Here is an 18,503-nt window from a genome sequence, read left to right as displayed (position 1 = left end):
TCCAATGGAAGATCATTGAACTGATAATCATCTAGTCAGACTCATCAGAAAAATTGAGAAAGGCCACCAATATCCAATATCAGGAATAAAAGAGGTGAAATCACAGCAACTTCTGCATACAGTAAAGGATAATAAGAGAAAATTATGAACAACTTTATGCCAAAAATTAGATATTTTGAATGAAATGGGCAAATTTTTGAAAATCACAAACTACTGAAACTCATCCATAAATAAATAACTTGAATAGCCCTATATTCATTAAGGAATTAAATTTGTATTTTAAAACCCTCACATACATGCACACACGTGCACGCACACACACACACACAATTCAGTTCCAAATGACTTCACTGGTGAATTCTACCAAATATTTAAGAAAGAAATAATAAATTCTTCAGAGAATTGAAGAGGAGAAAATATGTCCCACCTCATTCTAAGAGGCCAGTATTACTATGATACAAACCAGACAAAGACATTACCAAAAAAATGAGAAAATTATAGACCAATATCCCTCATGAACATAGATGCAAAAATTATGGACAATGTTAAAACAAATCGAATCCAACCATTTATTAAGATAAGGTACAAACTAGAAGAATATATTTGCAAATTACATATCTGATGAAGGATTTGTATTCATATTATGCATAAATATCTTTCAAAACTCGATAAGAACAAAAAACCCAGTTAAAACTTGGACAAAAAGTTTGAACACTTAGCCAAAGAATAAATAAATAAGCATATGAAAAGATGCTCAACATTATTAGTCACAAGGAAAATGCAAATTAAAACCAAATGATGTACACACCTATTAGAATGTCTAAAATGTTAAAAGACTGACTATATCAAGTAGTGACAAGGATGTAGGCAAACGTAACTCTCATACACTGCTGGTGAGATTTAAAATAGTACAAATAATTTAGAAAACATGTTGATAGTTTCTAAAAAATGTAAACATACATCTGCCAGATAATCTAGCCACTCCACTTAGAGGTTTCCACTCCAAGAGAAATCAGCATATGTTCATACAGAGATGTGTACACAAATGTTCATAGCAACTCTATTTAGAATAGCCAAAGCTGGAAATAATCCAAATGTCCATCAAGAGATGAATGAATAAATAGATTGGGGCATATCCATGTAAATAAAAAAGGGATCACATGTTGATACACACACAACATGGATAAACATCAAAATAATTACACTGAATGAAAGAAGCCAAACAAAAAGAAGAGTACATACTGGATGATTCTATTTGTATAAAATTCTATAAAATGCAAACTAATAGTGATGGAAAGCAGATCAGTGTTTGTGTGGAGAGGGGGGAAGACAAGGAGGGGTGGAAGGGAGGGATTGAAAAGAAACGATGGGTATGTTCTCTACCTTGATTGTTTTGGCAGTTTCATGGGTGTATAAATGTCAAAACGTATCAAATTGTAAATTTTAAATATGTGAAGTTTATTTATACCTCAATAAGACTGCTGAAAAGTGTAAGAAAGTAGAAAAAAATAAATATTGCCCATCACTGTTCCTAATCCCTCCACAATTTCCACGGCTCAGACTTTAGCCTCTTTGCATGTTGTCTGGCCCTTCTCTTCTCTCTTACCTCATTTCTTTAATTTTCTTATGGACAGCAAGTCAACTCTCTCTCCCTCCTTTACTCCCATGCCTCACTTTGCATATCCAAGATTAGCTGTAAAATGTTGGTTGTTAGATACTCACCAGATTATGTTCTAGTAGAGAGGAATTCACACGTTAAGGCTATGGGGAAAGCTTGCTTTGTCTGGCTTCATCTGGTACTATGAATGACCCGTGTTATCCTGATGGCTCAGGATCATCATTACCAACATTAGTTATTTTACTACAATAATATTGGCATCTATTGAAACCTATTTCATCCTTATCGATTTGGATTTCTGAGATTTAAAAACTCTTCTCTCTAGTTGTTGGTTTTCTCTTTCCTCATTGTCAGACAGATTGTCAGCTGTCACTTCAGCTGTTTTCATGTGCCTATTTAGAGAATCTTCATCCTTCTTTCTTTGTAATTTCCTTTCTCTAATCTGTTTTGATTCAGGAAACCTATAACCAAGGGAGTAAGAATGGCATATAAATTTGGAACAAATATAGAACCTGAGTGGGTAATGGAGGCTTATTTTTTTTGAGTAAGGTACATTGGATTTGTGCCATTTATATTGACACTGTTCCTTTTTTTTCAAAATAAATTACACTTATGTGGTGTCACTGTACCTAATTTCCCACAGGAAACTGCAGGACTAAGAATTTCTGTGTTCGCCATTGAAGAGAGTGTCCATTTCCCATAGAATAATTTGTCAGGGTTGTCAGACAGCTCTTTTTGCAAGTGCTAGATATAAATGCACAATGTCTCTTTTTGTTTATGTAGATGTTTCCAATATGTCCCTTTGTAGATGTCATAGTATTATATAATCAATCTGTTCTATGAACAATAGATTATTTTAAACTGTTGGAGTAACACCGTCAAATAAATTTTGCCACTACAGTAGCAAGTTCTGTAATCTCTCCTAGTTTAATGTTTAAGTCATATGACTGATAAAAAATGTTATTAAGGCACTGGAGATGTATTTGAAGATTATTATGTCTGGGCTAACCTGAGTTCAGATCTATAACTTCAACAGTAAGTATTTAGCATTCTCTAGCTCTTCTTGCACCCTGAAATACTCTTCCAATTTAAAATTTACAGGTAAGATCCTATTTGATTTATCTTTTGGTATTAATGTACTGTGTAATGATTCTTGAAGAGCAAACACTATTAAAATGGATAACTAAATGTTCAATTTAAATGATCCTTTTCCCATATCACTCTATTATCTTTGTGTCACCTCTTTTAGTCCAAGGCTCAACAAATCCATCTTTGCTAGGAGATGATTGTGGCTCAGAGATTGTCATTTAGAAGATTTTGTTTTGCCCTAGTACTCTGAGATGAGTTTCAAAAAAGGAGCAGTGTTCTTCCTCATTTCAACACCTAGGGGACAGAAAATGCTCCCCCACTTACCCCACAACTTGAATGAAATGTGCTTAGGGATAAAGTCAAGGATGTGCTTAGTTCTTAATTTGCTTGACCATTCGACAGCACTTGATAGTACTGACCAGTTTTGACCCTGCAACATAGCCAGTCATCATACTCTGAGCCACTTCTGTATCTCTTGATTTCCATAATATCATGCTCTCCTAGGTTCTCTTTGTCCTTTCGGGAATCTCAATCACCTTGCCAGCCCAGTTTTCTGTACCTGCCTTTAAATGTTGGGATTCCTAAGGGTTCTATTCTAGGCTTTCGTCTCATCTCCCAATAAACAGTCTCCTGGCTTTAATCACAAATACGTGCTGATAATTTATTATTCTGCATATGTAGCCCAGAATGCTTTCCTGAAGGTAAACTCTGTGTACCAATTGCCTGCTAGATATCTCTACTCCATAATTCTTTTGTTTTAGATATGTGACACTTCTTTTTCTGTCCACAGGCAAAAGGTCCTCAGGGTTCATTACAGGAAGGTGCCAAAGGCTCTCTTCAGAAAAGCTTCGGGTTTCTTAATGAAGCCAAGAAGTTAGCAAATGATGTAAAAGGTTAGTGTGACCACTTTTTATTATTATTTTCAGTTTAATTGTAGTTGTAATTGGTAGGATATTTTATCACATTATTGGAAAAGTGTAATTGTTGCAGCATAATTTTTATGATTATTTTTACTATCTAGATTTAGTGCAAGTAAACTCTCTCATCAGTTTTACAGTATTTTGCCTTCACACCTCATTTTGCACTGGGCAATACTTCATAATTTTTAAACCTAATTTCTATAGTATCATTTCATCTGTATCTAGAGTATAGGAACTTTTAAAGTATGATAAATTTTAAAGAGCACCAAACCCCACCTTTTTTTTTGACTTTAGAAATTATAGTCACAAAGGAATGAATCTGGCAGATGTAGTATAAATATCCTTGTGAAACTTTCGATTTAGTGGGGCACGTCTCGAAAAGTTTTCACCTTTTAAATACATTTTTATGTATTTTATTCCTAATTCAAGGATCAAAGTGCATAATATATCTACCCTGATGTATTATGGGTTTTGCATTAAAAATGTATTATTCAATACAGCCACACTCTAGATAAGCTATTATATTTTTATTTCATTCAAATATCTCCTGTTCTCATTTAATTGCCTCCTGTTTCTATCTTCAGTCTCACTCCTCACCCTTTTTTGGCTTGCATCCAGCTCTGCAACCTTACTGAAACATTCATGTCCTCTGAAAACATGCTACCATTTCAAGCCTCCACATTCCACAGTGTTCATTCTTCTCTTTGGAACTTCTCACCATCCTTCTTTCTTTTTCATCCAACTGCCTTCTACCAGACCTTCAAGATTTAGCTCAAATGTCGTCTTCTCTGGGAAACCTAGCACATCTGAATTACATGCCTCTTCTCTGTGCATCCCTTTCTCATAGACTTATCAAATCACTGCAGCCATGGACTTGGCTTCCATCTTCTTGAGGACAGTCACAGGGTCTTCTTTTTAACTTTGTATTTCTGGTGTATAGTATCACAATGACTATCTCAAATCAGGAAATAAGCATATTTTTTAAATAAAAGAATGGTGTTGGTCTTTACTAACCTTAGAAAGAAAAGAGGTTTTATCATCATTTATACTTGTCATGCTTTAAACGAATAGTCTCCAATAGAGGCTGGTATGGAATTACATGTTCTTTCTCCATTATAGATGGCACTCTGATAGTAAATGCTTTGGATTATGTATCACAGGTGAAATACAACCCCTTATATATATATATAAAATCCTATGCAGGAGATTGCACTTATTACAACCTGAACATCGACTATAGAGTCAACCCTATTATCCTATTGGGCAAGTTGAGTTGATCTCATTACTTTGCCATCACTCCTTTGTCTCCAATGTCCTTGCCCAGAGCTGGGGTCAGGGTGAGGTGAGAGAGGTTGAGCCATGCAAGTGCAGAGTTAGATCCTGTTTTTATTTTAAATGTTAATATTTGCTCATCATTGATCTTTTTGATTTTTTAAAAAATACTGCATTAAAACATTTTTACCTTGATCACTGAGTATTTTGGTGCCCCTTTGACTTTCACACCTGAGGTGAATGCCTGAGTCACCTCACCCTACTCCCAGCCCTGCCCTTGCCTCTATTTCCCCACAAATACTGATGTTATAAAAATGAAAAAAGAATCCTATTTTTAAGAATTTTTTTCCAAGGGAAAAAGAAATCTAAGGACAGGCATGGTAGAAAGGGTTAGGTGACAGAAATGTTCATTAGTTTAAATGTCTTTTTTTGTACTTCAGGTAGTACATTATTTAAAGTAATGAAAACCCACAAACTACTCAAGTAATAATTCCTCCAGAAATCCAAGCCAAGGCTCTGACGGAGATGGGAATGTTTTCTTGCTACATTATGACATTCCCCTGATTTGTGGCCAATTACACAAGTTATAAAATGGCTGTTAATCAGGGAAATGCCATATATTACCACCAGGAACTGCTGAAATAGGCCCTACAGAGCAAAATACTTTACAGCAGCTATTAAAGTAGAGATTTAGTCATTTCTCTCTCTATGGTGCCTGGACTTAGAAGGAATAAAAATGGTGAGGCCAGTATACACTCCATATTTCTAAGTTGTTCCTTGGTTTGATTCAGTACAATCCAGTTAGTTCATGAGCTTTAGTCATGAATGACTTAGAGCTTCTCCCTGCCATTTTTATGCTGTCCTTGCCTTGAGGGAACCTGAACTTGCCAGGAGCAATTTGTTTTGCTTTTTAATTTTTGAATATACATTTGTTAAAAGTAAATTTGCCCTTCTGTGCATTTGAGACTTGAAGCCATTCTACACTGAATTGATTGAACGTCCATGGAGACAAAAATTGTTTTGTTGATGGATATGGGGCTTGGTACAAATTGATGATTGAAAGAGTTAGAAGATAAATTAATGCCACTGGGTGAATTAATACTACTTTGTAGATTGACAAAAGATATTTGTCAATAAAATGGCTAGTTGAGGTTCTCATGGAATGTGTACAGGGCAAGGAATGAAGCTGAGGATGGTACATTAGAAGTCTGAAAATACTAAGATTCTATAATTATATACCTTATATAGAGTAACTTTTCAACTTTATTTTACTTCTTAATTTATCCCTACTTTTCATCTTTGCCCAAAATAAGTGAAATTATTTAATTACTTATGAACAAATAGATAACATTTCTGTAAAATGGACGACACGCATATGGAATAAAAAGATCTATTTCCAAGCCCAAGACTACGGAGTCAGTGAATTGTATGACATGTGATGCTGTCCAAAATATAGAACAGTGCCAGAATTATTCCAAACATTTACTTTAATCAGATTAATCCATACTTTTCTTCTGTACTGTGATCCTCCAGACACTGAGTCATTAAGTCCAGACAAGTGTATCAGAATGGTTTTGCGATCATGAATATAATAACAACACTTGCAATTACTAACCTGTTAAGAATCTATGTTATTATCTCAGATTAGAAAAAAGAGAATAAACAGGAATATTGCAGTGATGTTAAGCCAAAGTATGACTCAGGAGTTAAATATTGTGGGACACTAGTCTTCTCAGTCTGCTGGCTTTCCAAATAAAGTCGCTATCCCTTGTCCCCCCAAAAAAATAAATAAAATAATCATTTTTAGATTATTAAAAATATACTCCTTTTGGGAATTCCCTGGGATCCAATGGTTAGGGCTTCATGCTTTCAGCGCCAAGGGTGCGGGTTCAATCCCTGGTCGGGGAACTATATCCCAGAAGCCGTGCGGCGCAGCCAAAAATATACATATATATACTCCTTTTGAATTTGCATACTACCATTTGCCAGAATCAGCCTTCCCATAGGTAGGCATATGAAAGACAAACAAAATCCATTCCATTGACAAAAAATAATTTTGGACTAAATGGACAAAACCAAACCTGGATCCCCTAGCCTACAGTAGTCTGAAAAACAAAGCAATCTTTTCCTGTGGAAATTGCTGATTCCTCATACAGAGTTTTTGTTCCTCCTTAACCTTGTGAATAGAGAAGATTGAGAAATTAAAACTGAGTTGGGCTCGGTTTAGGAGTTAAAAGGAAAAGGGGCAAAATAGTGGCCAAACATAGAAGGGCAGGAACTATTAGAACCAGAGAGTTGGCCACCTTTGATATTTAAAGCAAAATCATTTAAGTCGAAGAAATACTAACAGATTGAATAAACTTCATAAATATAGTGGAGCCAACAATTTAACTAGCCCAAGTTAGGCTCCATAGCTGATGCTTTTAACCACTGCTGGACAAAAATGCTGGGCTTTTGCCATGGTGCAGAGGTGACACATTAAAACTCATGGCCCTAACAAATGTTTGATAGAGAATGAGTGAATGGAAGAGAGTAGCAGGAATCTCTCATTACCAGAAAGGTCAAAATCAAGGTTTCCACCTGACTTCATACAGATCCCTTACCTATTCCAAACTTTCTGCTTCGGAACTGCAGATAGAAGCACTGCAGAGATTAACCTGTTCTCTAATTCAGAAGGAGCCTCTAGAACAAAAGATGAAACAGACTTGTAGCCTTGTAAAATTTTTTTACAAAGAAATCTTAAAGAGAAGATATTTCTCCATTTTTTGGTAAAGGATCAAGTCAGAAGTGATATTGAGTACAAGTAGTAGCTCATAAGACAAATGTCATGGTAATGAAAATTTTGCTTGCAAAATGTTATCTATATGGTAATTTGGCAGTAGATTCCATTTAACTAGATTCCTTCAAAATTAAAAACATTTCTACAAACTTCACCCTTGTGAATGAGGGATTCTCTCAAGGTATTTATTTGTGCTTTGTTCATATTAATAAAAAATTAAAAATTGCATTTGAGGAACTTAACTAGATGAGTGTGAACAGTCAAAATAGAACATTCCCATTAAAATCTATAAAAATCATTCTTATATTTAGTTGAAAATGAGAGCTATATACATATATTAAAAAAGTATAATAGGAAAATTAACAACTTTAGTTTCTGGATGATGCGGTTTAAACAAAGAAGAAAGCAAATCATAAATAATATTATTGAAAACTGGCAAATGTACCAGGGCAATTATCAGACCAATGTAAATTATCAAACCAATATGAATTATTTGTTACTATTTAGTAACTGCCCGTGATAAATCCAGTACTTTCTCATACATCCTTCAATTGATTTCTCATATCAGTCATATGAAGGAAGTTGTTATCTTCATTTTAAACATGTAAAAAGGGATAGAAATGACATTTGAACCCACATCTTCCAGCTCCAAGTCCTGTAATAATTTCATTGCACCACACTACTTTCTCTAATGGCTAGAATTTGTAAAAGAATGCATTATTAATGATCAAAGAAATACTTGTAATAGCTTTTTAAAATTTTTTTTTTAATTTTTATTGAAATATAGTTGATTTACAATGTTGTGTTAGTTTCTGCTGTATAACTGATTTACTTGTAATAGCTTTATTTTGAGATATTACATAGCATAGTTCAGTATTAGCAGTTCCAAGTAAACTAAACTCTAATATATTTAGCACAGTACCAGGAATGAGGTCAACATAAGTAAATGCATATTATTAATGAAAGTAACATACAACTCTGTCTAGTGATTTTCATTCTGAATATGTCTACCTGGTTCAATGTCAGTGGTTATGCAACAAAGGGGAATGATATTGTCAGGCATGTTCACAGCCTACCCTGGCTGTTCTGCTTCTTTCCCTCAATTCATGAGCTCTGTCTCTGACGAACCCATTCCTGGACATTTGTCTTCTGATGTGTGAGGAGAGGATGAGAAAGGGAGAGCCAAAGCTGGAGCGTGTGTGCAGCCTTTGAGGTTCGTTGGGTGTAATATCTAGAGAGAAGATAAATGACTTGGCTACAGCTAATGAGTATGAATACTGAAGAAATAAGGAGAGGAAAATGCACTATGATTATAATTTGGATCCTTTTCTTGTTCTCCAAAAATTACAAGTAAAGAATTGGGTTGGATATTTTTTTTAACTACCAATAATTCTGTTTCTTTGGCCATGTTACCATTCTAACTGGACCACATGCATTCTTCCTTACATTTTGATTATAGATACCTCTGCCTCATATATCTTTGCATTTAAAGCCAGCCTTGGAGTGCTTATTTTTCTAGGTTTTCATGGCTAATATTTTGTAAGTTTTCCATTTTAAAATCTGTAATTCTTTTCTGCATACAACTTCTATTCATCTAAAGAATTAGACTGGGGCTTCCCCGGTGGTGCAGTGGTTGAGAATCTGCCTGCTAATGCAGGGGACACGGGTTCGAGCCCTCGTCTGGGAGGATCCCACATGCCACGGAGCAACTAGGCCCGTGAGCCACAACTACTGAGCCTGCGGGTCTGGAGCCTGTGCTCCACAACAAGAGAGGCCACGATAGTGAGAGGCCCGTGCACCGCGATGAAGCGTGGCCCCCGCTTGCCGCAACTAGAGAAAGCCCTTGCACAGAAACGAAGACCCAACAGAGCCAAAAATAAATAAATAAATAAATAAATAAATTTTTAAAAAAAAGAAAAGAAAGAAAAACTCATAGCTAACATCTTAGAAAAAAAAAAAAAAAAAAGAATGAGACTGACAAAGCTATAAAGTGTTTAGACTTGGTTTGAGAAATTCCAAAAAGTACTTCAGAAAAAAATGATCAGAGTGTAAGAAAGGATAAATTAACAAGAAAATAGAGTCAAATAGCTGAAACAAAGAAATCAGAACAGGCTCAGAATATTCACATCTTGACTTTCTAGTACAGAAAGCAGAGGAACAAAATCACTGCTTTGAAACTTGAGGGACGGCAGTAACAATGTTCTTCAGATCAGTCGTTCTTCTGAATAATTGGCCTAATTATTCTGCCAGTATTTGCTATCAGAATTCATAAAATAGTGTAAACCAAGTGATGCCCTTTAAATTAATGACTTTTGCAACTGTACATGTATATCTTGCTTGCCAGAACATTTTAAATGTTTCATTATTTAAAAAGTCAAATACAATCAAGAAACTAAGAAATGAAATTTGTACCGTTCTATTTCCTTAATTGATGAAGACTTCTAAATTAATATCAAAAGAGCAGCCTTTAACTATTCTCAGAGAATTCATATAGGTATCACAGTCATAATCAGACTCTCTTTATTTCAGAAAGTATTCTTTCCATAACCTAGTCAAAGATTTTACTTTAGTACAGTGAAAGTAACAGAAGTATTAAAAGAAAAGTGAATTGTGATTGACAGAGGAGAAAATCTAATTACTTGGAAAGTCTATGTTGAAGGACTAGAATTGAAAATAATAATATCTTAGTGACTGAAATGGACATATTGATATTTTAGAGCCATGTTTTGCTGGAATACTTTATGCTTTGTTTTTCAGTGATGTTAGGTCTTTGACTTGGAACCTAAAAGCAGATGCCTCAGACAATATTATGTACTTATATTACTGTAGTATAAAAGTGGTGTAATTTGTCCGCCTATAAAACCCTGATATGAAATGGAGTGGATTGTTAATTAATATGTTCAGTACTCTTTTTCACACCCAGTACACTGACAGTTAAGAATCCTCCATCTATATTCCCTTCCCTTTGCTATTCTTCCCAGATGAAGGCCAATAAAGGCAAGCATTGTTCCCTAGCTGCCAGTGGCTTGTTTGGTTCCTGCAAGAAGCCAGATGCACTACCTCTACAAGGGTGGACACACAATCAAATCAAGACTGTTCTGGCTCTGTTCTGTGAGATGTAGTCTCTCCTGGTCTGCCCACTCTGGGTACTAGGAAAGTGACGAAAACAACAGTCTTGGTGTTGGCAAATAACGGTCTTCCCCAGTCCAAGTTGCTTATTTATTTAACTGTTTTAAATAAAAAAGCAAAAATATTTGCACAGAGAAAACGATTTAACCAGCACAACCAGGTATAAAATGAAAGGTTTTAGTACACTGTCGCTCACACCATCATTAACTGCCTTACTTGTTCCATTGCTAGTTTTTATATGCTATAAAATACAATATTATATACAAACTAACTTAAAATTCAGACATGTTAAAAATTAGTGGAGAGAAGCTGGAAATTTTACACTAGTAATATTATATTAGTAATGGTGAATAATATATTTTAATTTTAAAGGAAGCGTGCTAAAGTAGCAAGAAAAAACCTATATAAAGCCTACTTGAAGTAATTTGTAAAATATTATTTTCTCTATAAAAAATTGGAAATGTGCTAGAAGCTATTTATTCATTCTTTTGATTATTGTTTTTTTCAAATAAATATTAATAAGTGATGTTTAGTAAAGTTGGGAGATTCTGCTTAACAGTCATATCTAGTTGAGATTTTTAAAAGCTAATTCAGTAATTCCTTTTGGTAATAAAATTTTTAAAATAATGACATTAATGGGAGTGATGTCAAGAGGGCATCATTATAAATGCATAAAAGACCAAATCTGTCAAAGTTTTTTCTCCATAGAAAACCATCAAATTAAGTCAAATAAAGATCAGATACCAAGAAGAAAATGTAATTGTTGAACATGTTGAAGTGTCAAATGGTCATATAAACACATATTTTATATTCTGATCTGAAATATATTTATGGATAGATGCCAATAAAGTAAATCAATTTCTTGCTTTTAACTAACATTTTATTAAAATAACCTGAAATTTTATATCCATGTATCAGTTCAGAGATGATTAAAATTATTTCATCCTTTTTTGTTTTTTGTTCACAGAAAATGATGACCATCTGAATGGCTTGACAATCAGATTAGACAATGCCAATGTCAGAAACAGGGATCTCCTGAGAGCTTTGAATGACACTTTGGAAAAGTTATCAGCCATTCCAAATGGTAAGCATTCAGGACACTGCAAACCGTGCCAGTGGATATGAACTCTTAAAGAATGTTCTAACTTCTGCCTTTTTTCCCTAACACTTTATTTGTACCATTGTCAGGCTATTCGATAACAGTTTTCTTACTTATGAATTCTTCTTTGTGAGAATGAGAAACTAAATCCTACTTTACACTGTGATATTTATCATTTGTTACCCTAGCTGACATTCTTTGGAATAAATTACAAAAAGGAAAATACAGACATCTTATTATTGTATTGTCCTTCCATGTTTCGGCCCAGGAAATCTTATATTGGTGGGAAAAATAAAATCATACAGACACTATTCTCTACAATGTTGATGTACACAATTGCAGCTTATTACAGTACCTACAATAATAGGTAGAGCCAACTGCCTTTCAGCATATCTTTATTGGCAAAGTTCTGTTACTTAAATGTTTTAGCTTTCAAAAACATTAAGACATTAAGAATTGAACCATGTCTGTAATATCTTTCTACCTATTACACGTACTTGGAGTTAATGTTTGGTATTAGTTCCTGAAAGCACTATTCTTTTAGGGATACTATTTTTATATTTTAGTAGCATGATATAACAATAACAAGGGTTGCTAACATTTTTGAGTGCTTATTCAATATGCTTATGTTAAGTGTATGTAATCCTCATACTAATCCTACAAGGTAAACAGCATTATTATCTCCAGTTTATAGGGGACAAACTTAGGGATACTAAGGGCCATTGTTAAAAGAGGCATATATGATTTGAACCTCGCAGTTTAACTTCAGAGGCTGTGGTCTTAACCACTAATCTACAACATACTACTAGGCACATATATATGTTTTTTATACAAATTATGGTGAAGGAAACACATAAATCTATACAAAACAGGAAATATTAAAACCTTAATGATTTTTACTTTTTTAACATTAAAAATCCTAAGTAACTTTTCCGATTTTCATGTCACCTCTTCAGTAGTAAAGATGTACATAGAAAATTTCCAATGCTGAAAACAAATATAAATGCACAAACACAAGGTCTAATATATCTGAAAAAGTCTCTTTATACTAAAATTGAAACACATTCATTCCCTCCCCCCCACCTCAGAAATGCAGATTAAATCTTAAACCTACTTTTGATGAAGCTGTTTGACTCATGTGGATAAACTTCTCTCTTTAATATGTTCAGCAGCAAATCACAATATACCCTTACACAATGAACATTTAGAACAATCACATTGCTATTTTAAGAGCTAATCAGGTATTCATAGCAAAGGTCCCTGAGAAAATTCAATTTAGCTAAAAATGTACTTCATTTGCTATGACTGAATGAGACAAAGTTCAGCCTTTCCCTCTGTGCCTGTGTCCCTGAGGTCAGCCAGCCACAGCCTCGCTTTGACAAGCATGGATTAAGCCACTAACTCCAGACCCTTTGTTTTGTTTCTCATACCATCTTCTGCTGACAGACACAGCCGCTAAACTGCAAGCTGTTAAGGACAAAGCAAGACAAGCCAACGACACAGCTAAAGATGTACTGGCACAGATTAAAGATCTCCACCAGAATCTTGATGGCCTGAAGAAAAATTATAATCAACTGGCAGACAGTGTAGCCAAAACAAATGCCGTGATAAAAGATCCTTCAAAGAACAGTAAGATGTGCTTTTTCACTTTGATTATGTCATTTATTTCTTCACACTATAAAAGTATCCTAGACTCATAACTGTTAGAGCAGGAAGGGACCCTCGTAGTGGTGTAGTCTGCCCTCCTCCCTTCATAGACTGGGCTCAGGAATTGAGCGCGTGCAGCTCCAGAAACAGAATCCAAGACTCCCAGCTCTGCACTAGAGCTTATCTTATTCAAATTTCGTCCAGTTGAGAGGAAATTAGGAATTCTCAAATCTACATGATATTTGGTATAGGGATGCCAAATATTTTTAAATCCTTTAGTGTAATTGAAAATACAGTTATACTTGGGAAATTATATCCTCGGAGTTGGTGAAATTCCATAGAACCTAGAGGTCAAGGAGCAGTCTTATTAGCAGGCCTGTTAGAACAGGATATTAAATGGGATCAACTTGAAATGCATTCAAATTGGAAAATATTAATATTTTATTACTTAGATTCTGGTTAGTTAACATTATCAGGAAATTAAAATTTTTATCTAGTTTATCAAGAAGAATATTTCTTCACATCTTTTGTACATTGCATTAAACTATATTGAGTTAACAAGGATTTACAAGAAAATGTGAGAGAACTAAATATAATAATTTAAGTTATTAATTTTACTCAATAAACATTATGATTTTTAATATTTTTTATTCTTTCAAGTGATAAAATGTTATTTTAGTATGTGATTTCACCAAAGGAGATGCTTGATTCTTTGTACTTGTCAGTCTCAAGAGATTAGCCCTCTTTATATAGCACCAATATATTTATTGGGAATTAAAATATTTGTAGAGTGTAATAACAAAAACACAGTTATTGACGTTATACGCTGTATAATCCAGATGCTGTTCGACAGGGGAGTGGAGCCTGATTTTTCAGCACCTTTGCCTCATATCAAAGGCTAATGATGCTATGAAATAATAGATACAACTAGCATGACTCCTTCCTGAGCAAGGAAGAGTACAAACACAGCTGACATGCACTTCAGAGCTAGGGAGAAGGATTTCACTCCTCATCATTTCTTCAGGGAAGAAAAAGAAGAGATATATAGTTTTAAATTTATTTCTTATGTAAGCCCAGAGTTAGCTTACCCCTGTAGTTCAAAGATACCATCTGAATAATTGGTTCAGAGTCATGCCAAATTACAATATTTCCCCCCAAGAAATGAATGAAAATAAGTTTTAAAGTAAATGTCACTCTCTCTTTTATTCTGTAAGTTAAGGTATCATTTCATTCATTTTCAGATTGATTCTCAGCTGAGAGTGGCCTTTTTATAATATTTATCTCACTTTTATGATTCTATCATCTATCAAAAGAAATAGTTAATATCTATAAACACTAATTAAACTGGGTCTGTTTCTATCTTATTAGAACATTATAATAAAGCTCCTTTTAATATGAACAATGGCTGCTAAATGCCACGTTTTTGTGGACTTTTACTTGACAACGCTAGTATGACTTAAAATGGGGTGAATTTGTAATTAGCACCTGTTGTGAAAAGTTCTATTTTTTTGATAATCACTACTTTATAATACCTATTAAAAATATTTTCTCATGAATTTTCTATTTTTCTGTTTTACTTCCATATGAAATTACCTGAAGAAATCAGTATGTATATGTTTACTTGCATACCTTTTAGTAATTTTTATGCTTGGTTGCCTATTGCAAGAAGCTTCAGCTTTGCATGTTTCCATGTTTTAGTATTGCTTTAAACATTGGATAGCTATTCTTTTCAGTGTCACAGGGTTAATGCTGGATTAATAAAGGAATCTTCCCTTACAAAAAGTTAGTATGTGAATATATTTGACATAAATATTTTAATTGTGTGTTTGAAAAGTTAGTGAAATATCTGTTATCCATATAAAAGTAGAAAATTGAATTCTCCCACAGATTCAACTAAATTATGATGCTTCTGATAACATATATGCAGCCACTGAAGTCCAAATGACTTCTTTCTAGCAGGATTTAAATCGATTAAAATCTACATTGCTGTTGTTGCTGTTCCCCCCGAAGCTCACTCCCCCCCTTACAAGTAATTATTCTCAACTTCAAGAGCATTATATTTGGAAATGCATAAAACAAAATTAATAAAATCAGATCTTAACAAGTGAGCAATCACTGGGATATAAAAATATTCTGTCTTAAACAATTTCATAGTTTAAATTCCAAGTCAAAAATAAAACTGCAAAATAGAAAATAGTAATAATAAAATCCAGCATATCAAAACCTGAGAAATACGATGAAGGCGGTCCTCAGTGGAAAATGAACACAATTTCATTACTAAAAAGCATTGAAATAAACAGTTTAAGCAATCAACTCTATAAGTCAGACAAAATAAAATTAACTAAAAGAAAGAAGATAAAAAAGAGTTAATGAATTAGAAGACCGAAAATAATAGATGTGATAAATTCAAGCAGTATATCTTTAGGAATAAAAAGATAAAAAATTTTAGAGGCCTGACAGGCTTAATCAAGAAAAATAAAGCACAAATAGGCAAAGTTCTGAAGGACATATAACAAGATAAGGGAAGAAATTTAGCAGGTAAGAGACTTGGCAAAGCTCTATGCTAATAAATTGTAAAGCCTAAAAGAGATAGATAATTTTCTAGTAAAACATTGTTATTAAAATCTATCTTCAGCAATGATTTTAAAATCCACACAAATAATTATGGAAGAAAGTGAGAAGTTTTCAAAAACTACTGCACAAGAGAGCATCAGACTCAATATCACAGGTTATTTATTTTTAAAACCTCAAGAAGATAATTTCCTTATGACTTCTACTGCTACAGAAGAATAGAGGGGAAAAAAAAAAGTAGGGGATTGGGGGACCTCCAGGTTCCATTTTGAAACATTTGATAAAAGCTTCTGGGAGCTTTAGAAGAAAAGGATCCATTACTTGTCTAAGTAGTCCCTGCATAGCCCTTTTTTCATTCTCATGAATCTAAATCTAAGTCACTTTTTCTCACTTCTAGAATAACTTTTAGAATATCAGAGTAATATTGGGGAATTAAAGGAAGGGAGAAAATGGATAAATGGTTTATTTAAGTGGAAAAACAGAGGGGTAACTGTCTTTATGTTGAATACCTATACAGTTATGTAACAAGAGCTTTGACCTCAATAACCCGCATTTCAGAAGAGTCAGTTCTTGATCTAGCAACTCTATTAGTTGAAGTTAATGATAGACCATGGGCCTTCCCTGGTGGGGCAGTAGTTAAGAATCCGCCTGCCAATGCGGGGGACACAGGTTCGAGCCCTGGTCCAGGAGGATCCCACATGCCGCAGAGCAACTAGGCCCCTGCACCACAACTACTGAGCCCGCGCACCTAGAGCCCGTGCTCCGCAACAAGAGAATCCACCGCAATGAGAAGCCCACACACTGCAATGAAGAGTAGCTCCCGCTCGCTGCAACTAGAGAAAGCCCGCGTGCGGCAACGAAGACCCAGTGCAGTCTAAAATAAATAAATTTATAAAAATAAAATAAAATAATAGACCAAGTTCTTTTTAAACATCACTAACAATATAACTCATATTTATGAGCATGAGTTCAAAATACTTACTTCAAAACCTAGTTTTAAAATAACTTACTTCCTTTCAAGCACATCTGATTCATTCCTAAGGATTAATTCCCAGATCGTTCATAGTTCATCAGGGCCAAAAGCCTTGGACCTTAAGCAGTTTCTCTTTTTCATCAGGGTCGCAATGACAGAAAACAGAACAATACACGCTCGATCAGATAATTAATGACGTGGTTTGGATAAGACTGCCAGCATCCTAGGGACAGAATAATTGATTTTCTGTGTGTCATTTGCCCTCCTATGAAAAGCACAAGCCGGACGTCTAAGGATCAGTGATAACCTTCAATTATTTTAGGGTTAAACCCCTTTTAAAATTGTCAATATTCAACCTTCTTTAAATTTTAACTGCAAAAGTGACAGTTTAATGTGGTTCAACCTAACGTGAAGAGCAGGAGAATCAACTATTCTTCAAAATGAAAATGAACTGCAGCATGAAAGATTTAATTAAAGTATAACACAGGCCTTCAGTCGAAGGATTGTTCAACATTGAGATGTTTTTCAGAAGACATTTTTATAGCTTTTCTCGTTAAGATATACAAAGAAAGCCAGTGAGAAAAAGAAGGAAAACCAGTTTTGTGTGAGAATCCTGATTTAAATACAGTTCTGGCTTGGACAGACTAGGTGACATTTTAAAGATGCCTTTCCAATTCCTTGATTCTATGACTATAGTTCTATGCTATAAAGGTTAGCTTTGGGGCTGAAGCTAGAAATTAAGCATTGCATTAAGTTCATCATATTCTCAATCTTCAGTGCAAACTTTCACCTTAATCACAAAACCAAAGTGTTGGCCTTCTTTCTCTAACATCTCCTCCTCTGGTCTGCTTGAGTCCCAACTAAAATACTTCCATTTGCCATCACAAACTGCTTCAACTGTCATGGCCTTGCTTTTGTCGTGTGGATGAGGTGAAATCTTTTCCATTATTTACTTAAGCATACTGCTATTTTCATTTCTGTGTATGTGTGTCTGTGTGTGCATGCATGTGCATGTGTGTCTGTGTCTCTCTGTGTGTGTGTGTGTATGCGTGTGAGTGCATGGTATGCACTAATCTTGTTCTATGCAGTTGCAGATGCAGATGCCACTGTAAAAAATCTAGAACAAGAAGCTGATCGACTGATAGATAAACTCAAACCCATCAAGGAACTTGAGGATAACCTGAAGAAAAACATCTCTGAGATAAAAGAACTGATAAACCAAGCCCGGAAGCAGGCCAATTCTGTAAGCTCTTTCTGCTTTCAGTTATCAGTAAATGATTGTAATTTTTGGTATTATTCCCAGAAGGAATACCTTCCTTCAGTGTATCCTGCTGAATGATCACTGGTTCTTTTCCTTTAATTTGAAGCTATTTGCAGGTGAGGTGGGGAATGGAAGATTAGATATT

At 34.5% G+C, this 18,503-nt stretch overlaps 1 protein-coding gene across 2 annotated transcripts in view; it reads left to right on the top strand.

The window, feature by feature from the left end:
* The window catches only part of LAMA2 (laminin subunit alpha 2), a 622,418-nt gene that overhangs the window by 534,559 nt on the left and 69,356 nt on the right, over window positions 1–18,503 (top strand). For both annotated transcript variants that reach the window (XM_082475049.1, XM_082475048.1), the window contains exons 41-44: window positions 3,498–3,600; window positions 11,775–11,891; window positions 13,353–13,535; window positions 18,186–18,340. In XM_082475049.1, the coding sequence (XP_082331175.1) occupies window positions 3,498–3,600; window positions 11,775–11,891; window positions 13,353–13,535; window positions 18,186–18,340 (558 nt within the window). The remainder of the gene's footprint in view (window positions 1–3,497; window positions 3,601–11,774; window positions 11,892–13,352; window positions 13,536–18,185; window positions 18,341–18,503) is intronic.

This window comes from Balaenoptera physalus, assembly GCF_965194825.1.
Source record: "Balaenoptera physalus genome assembly, chromosome: 9".
Taxonomy (NCBI): Eukaryota; Metazoa; Chordata; class Mammalia; order Artiodactyla; family Balaenopteridae; genus Balaenoptera; species Balaenoptera physalus.
This window is presented reverse-complemented; position numbering and strand designations above follow the sequence as displayed.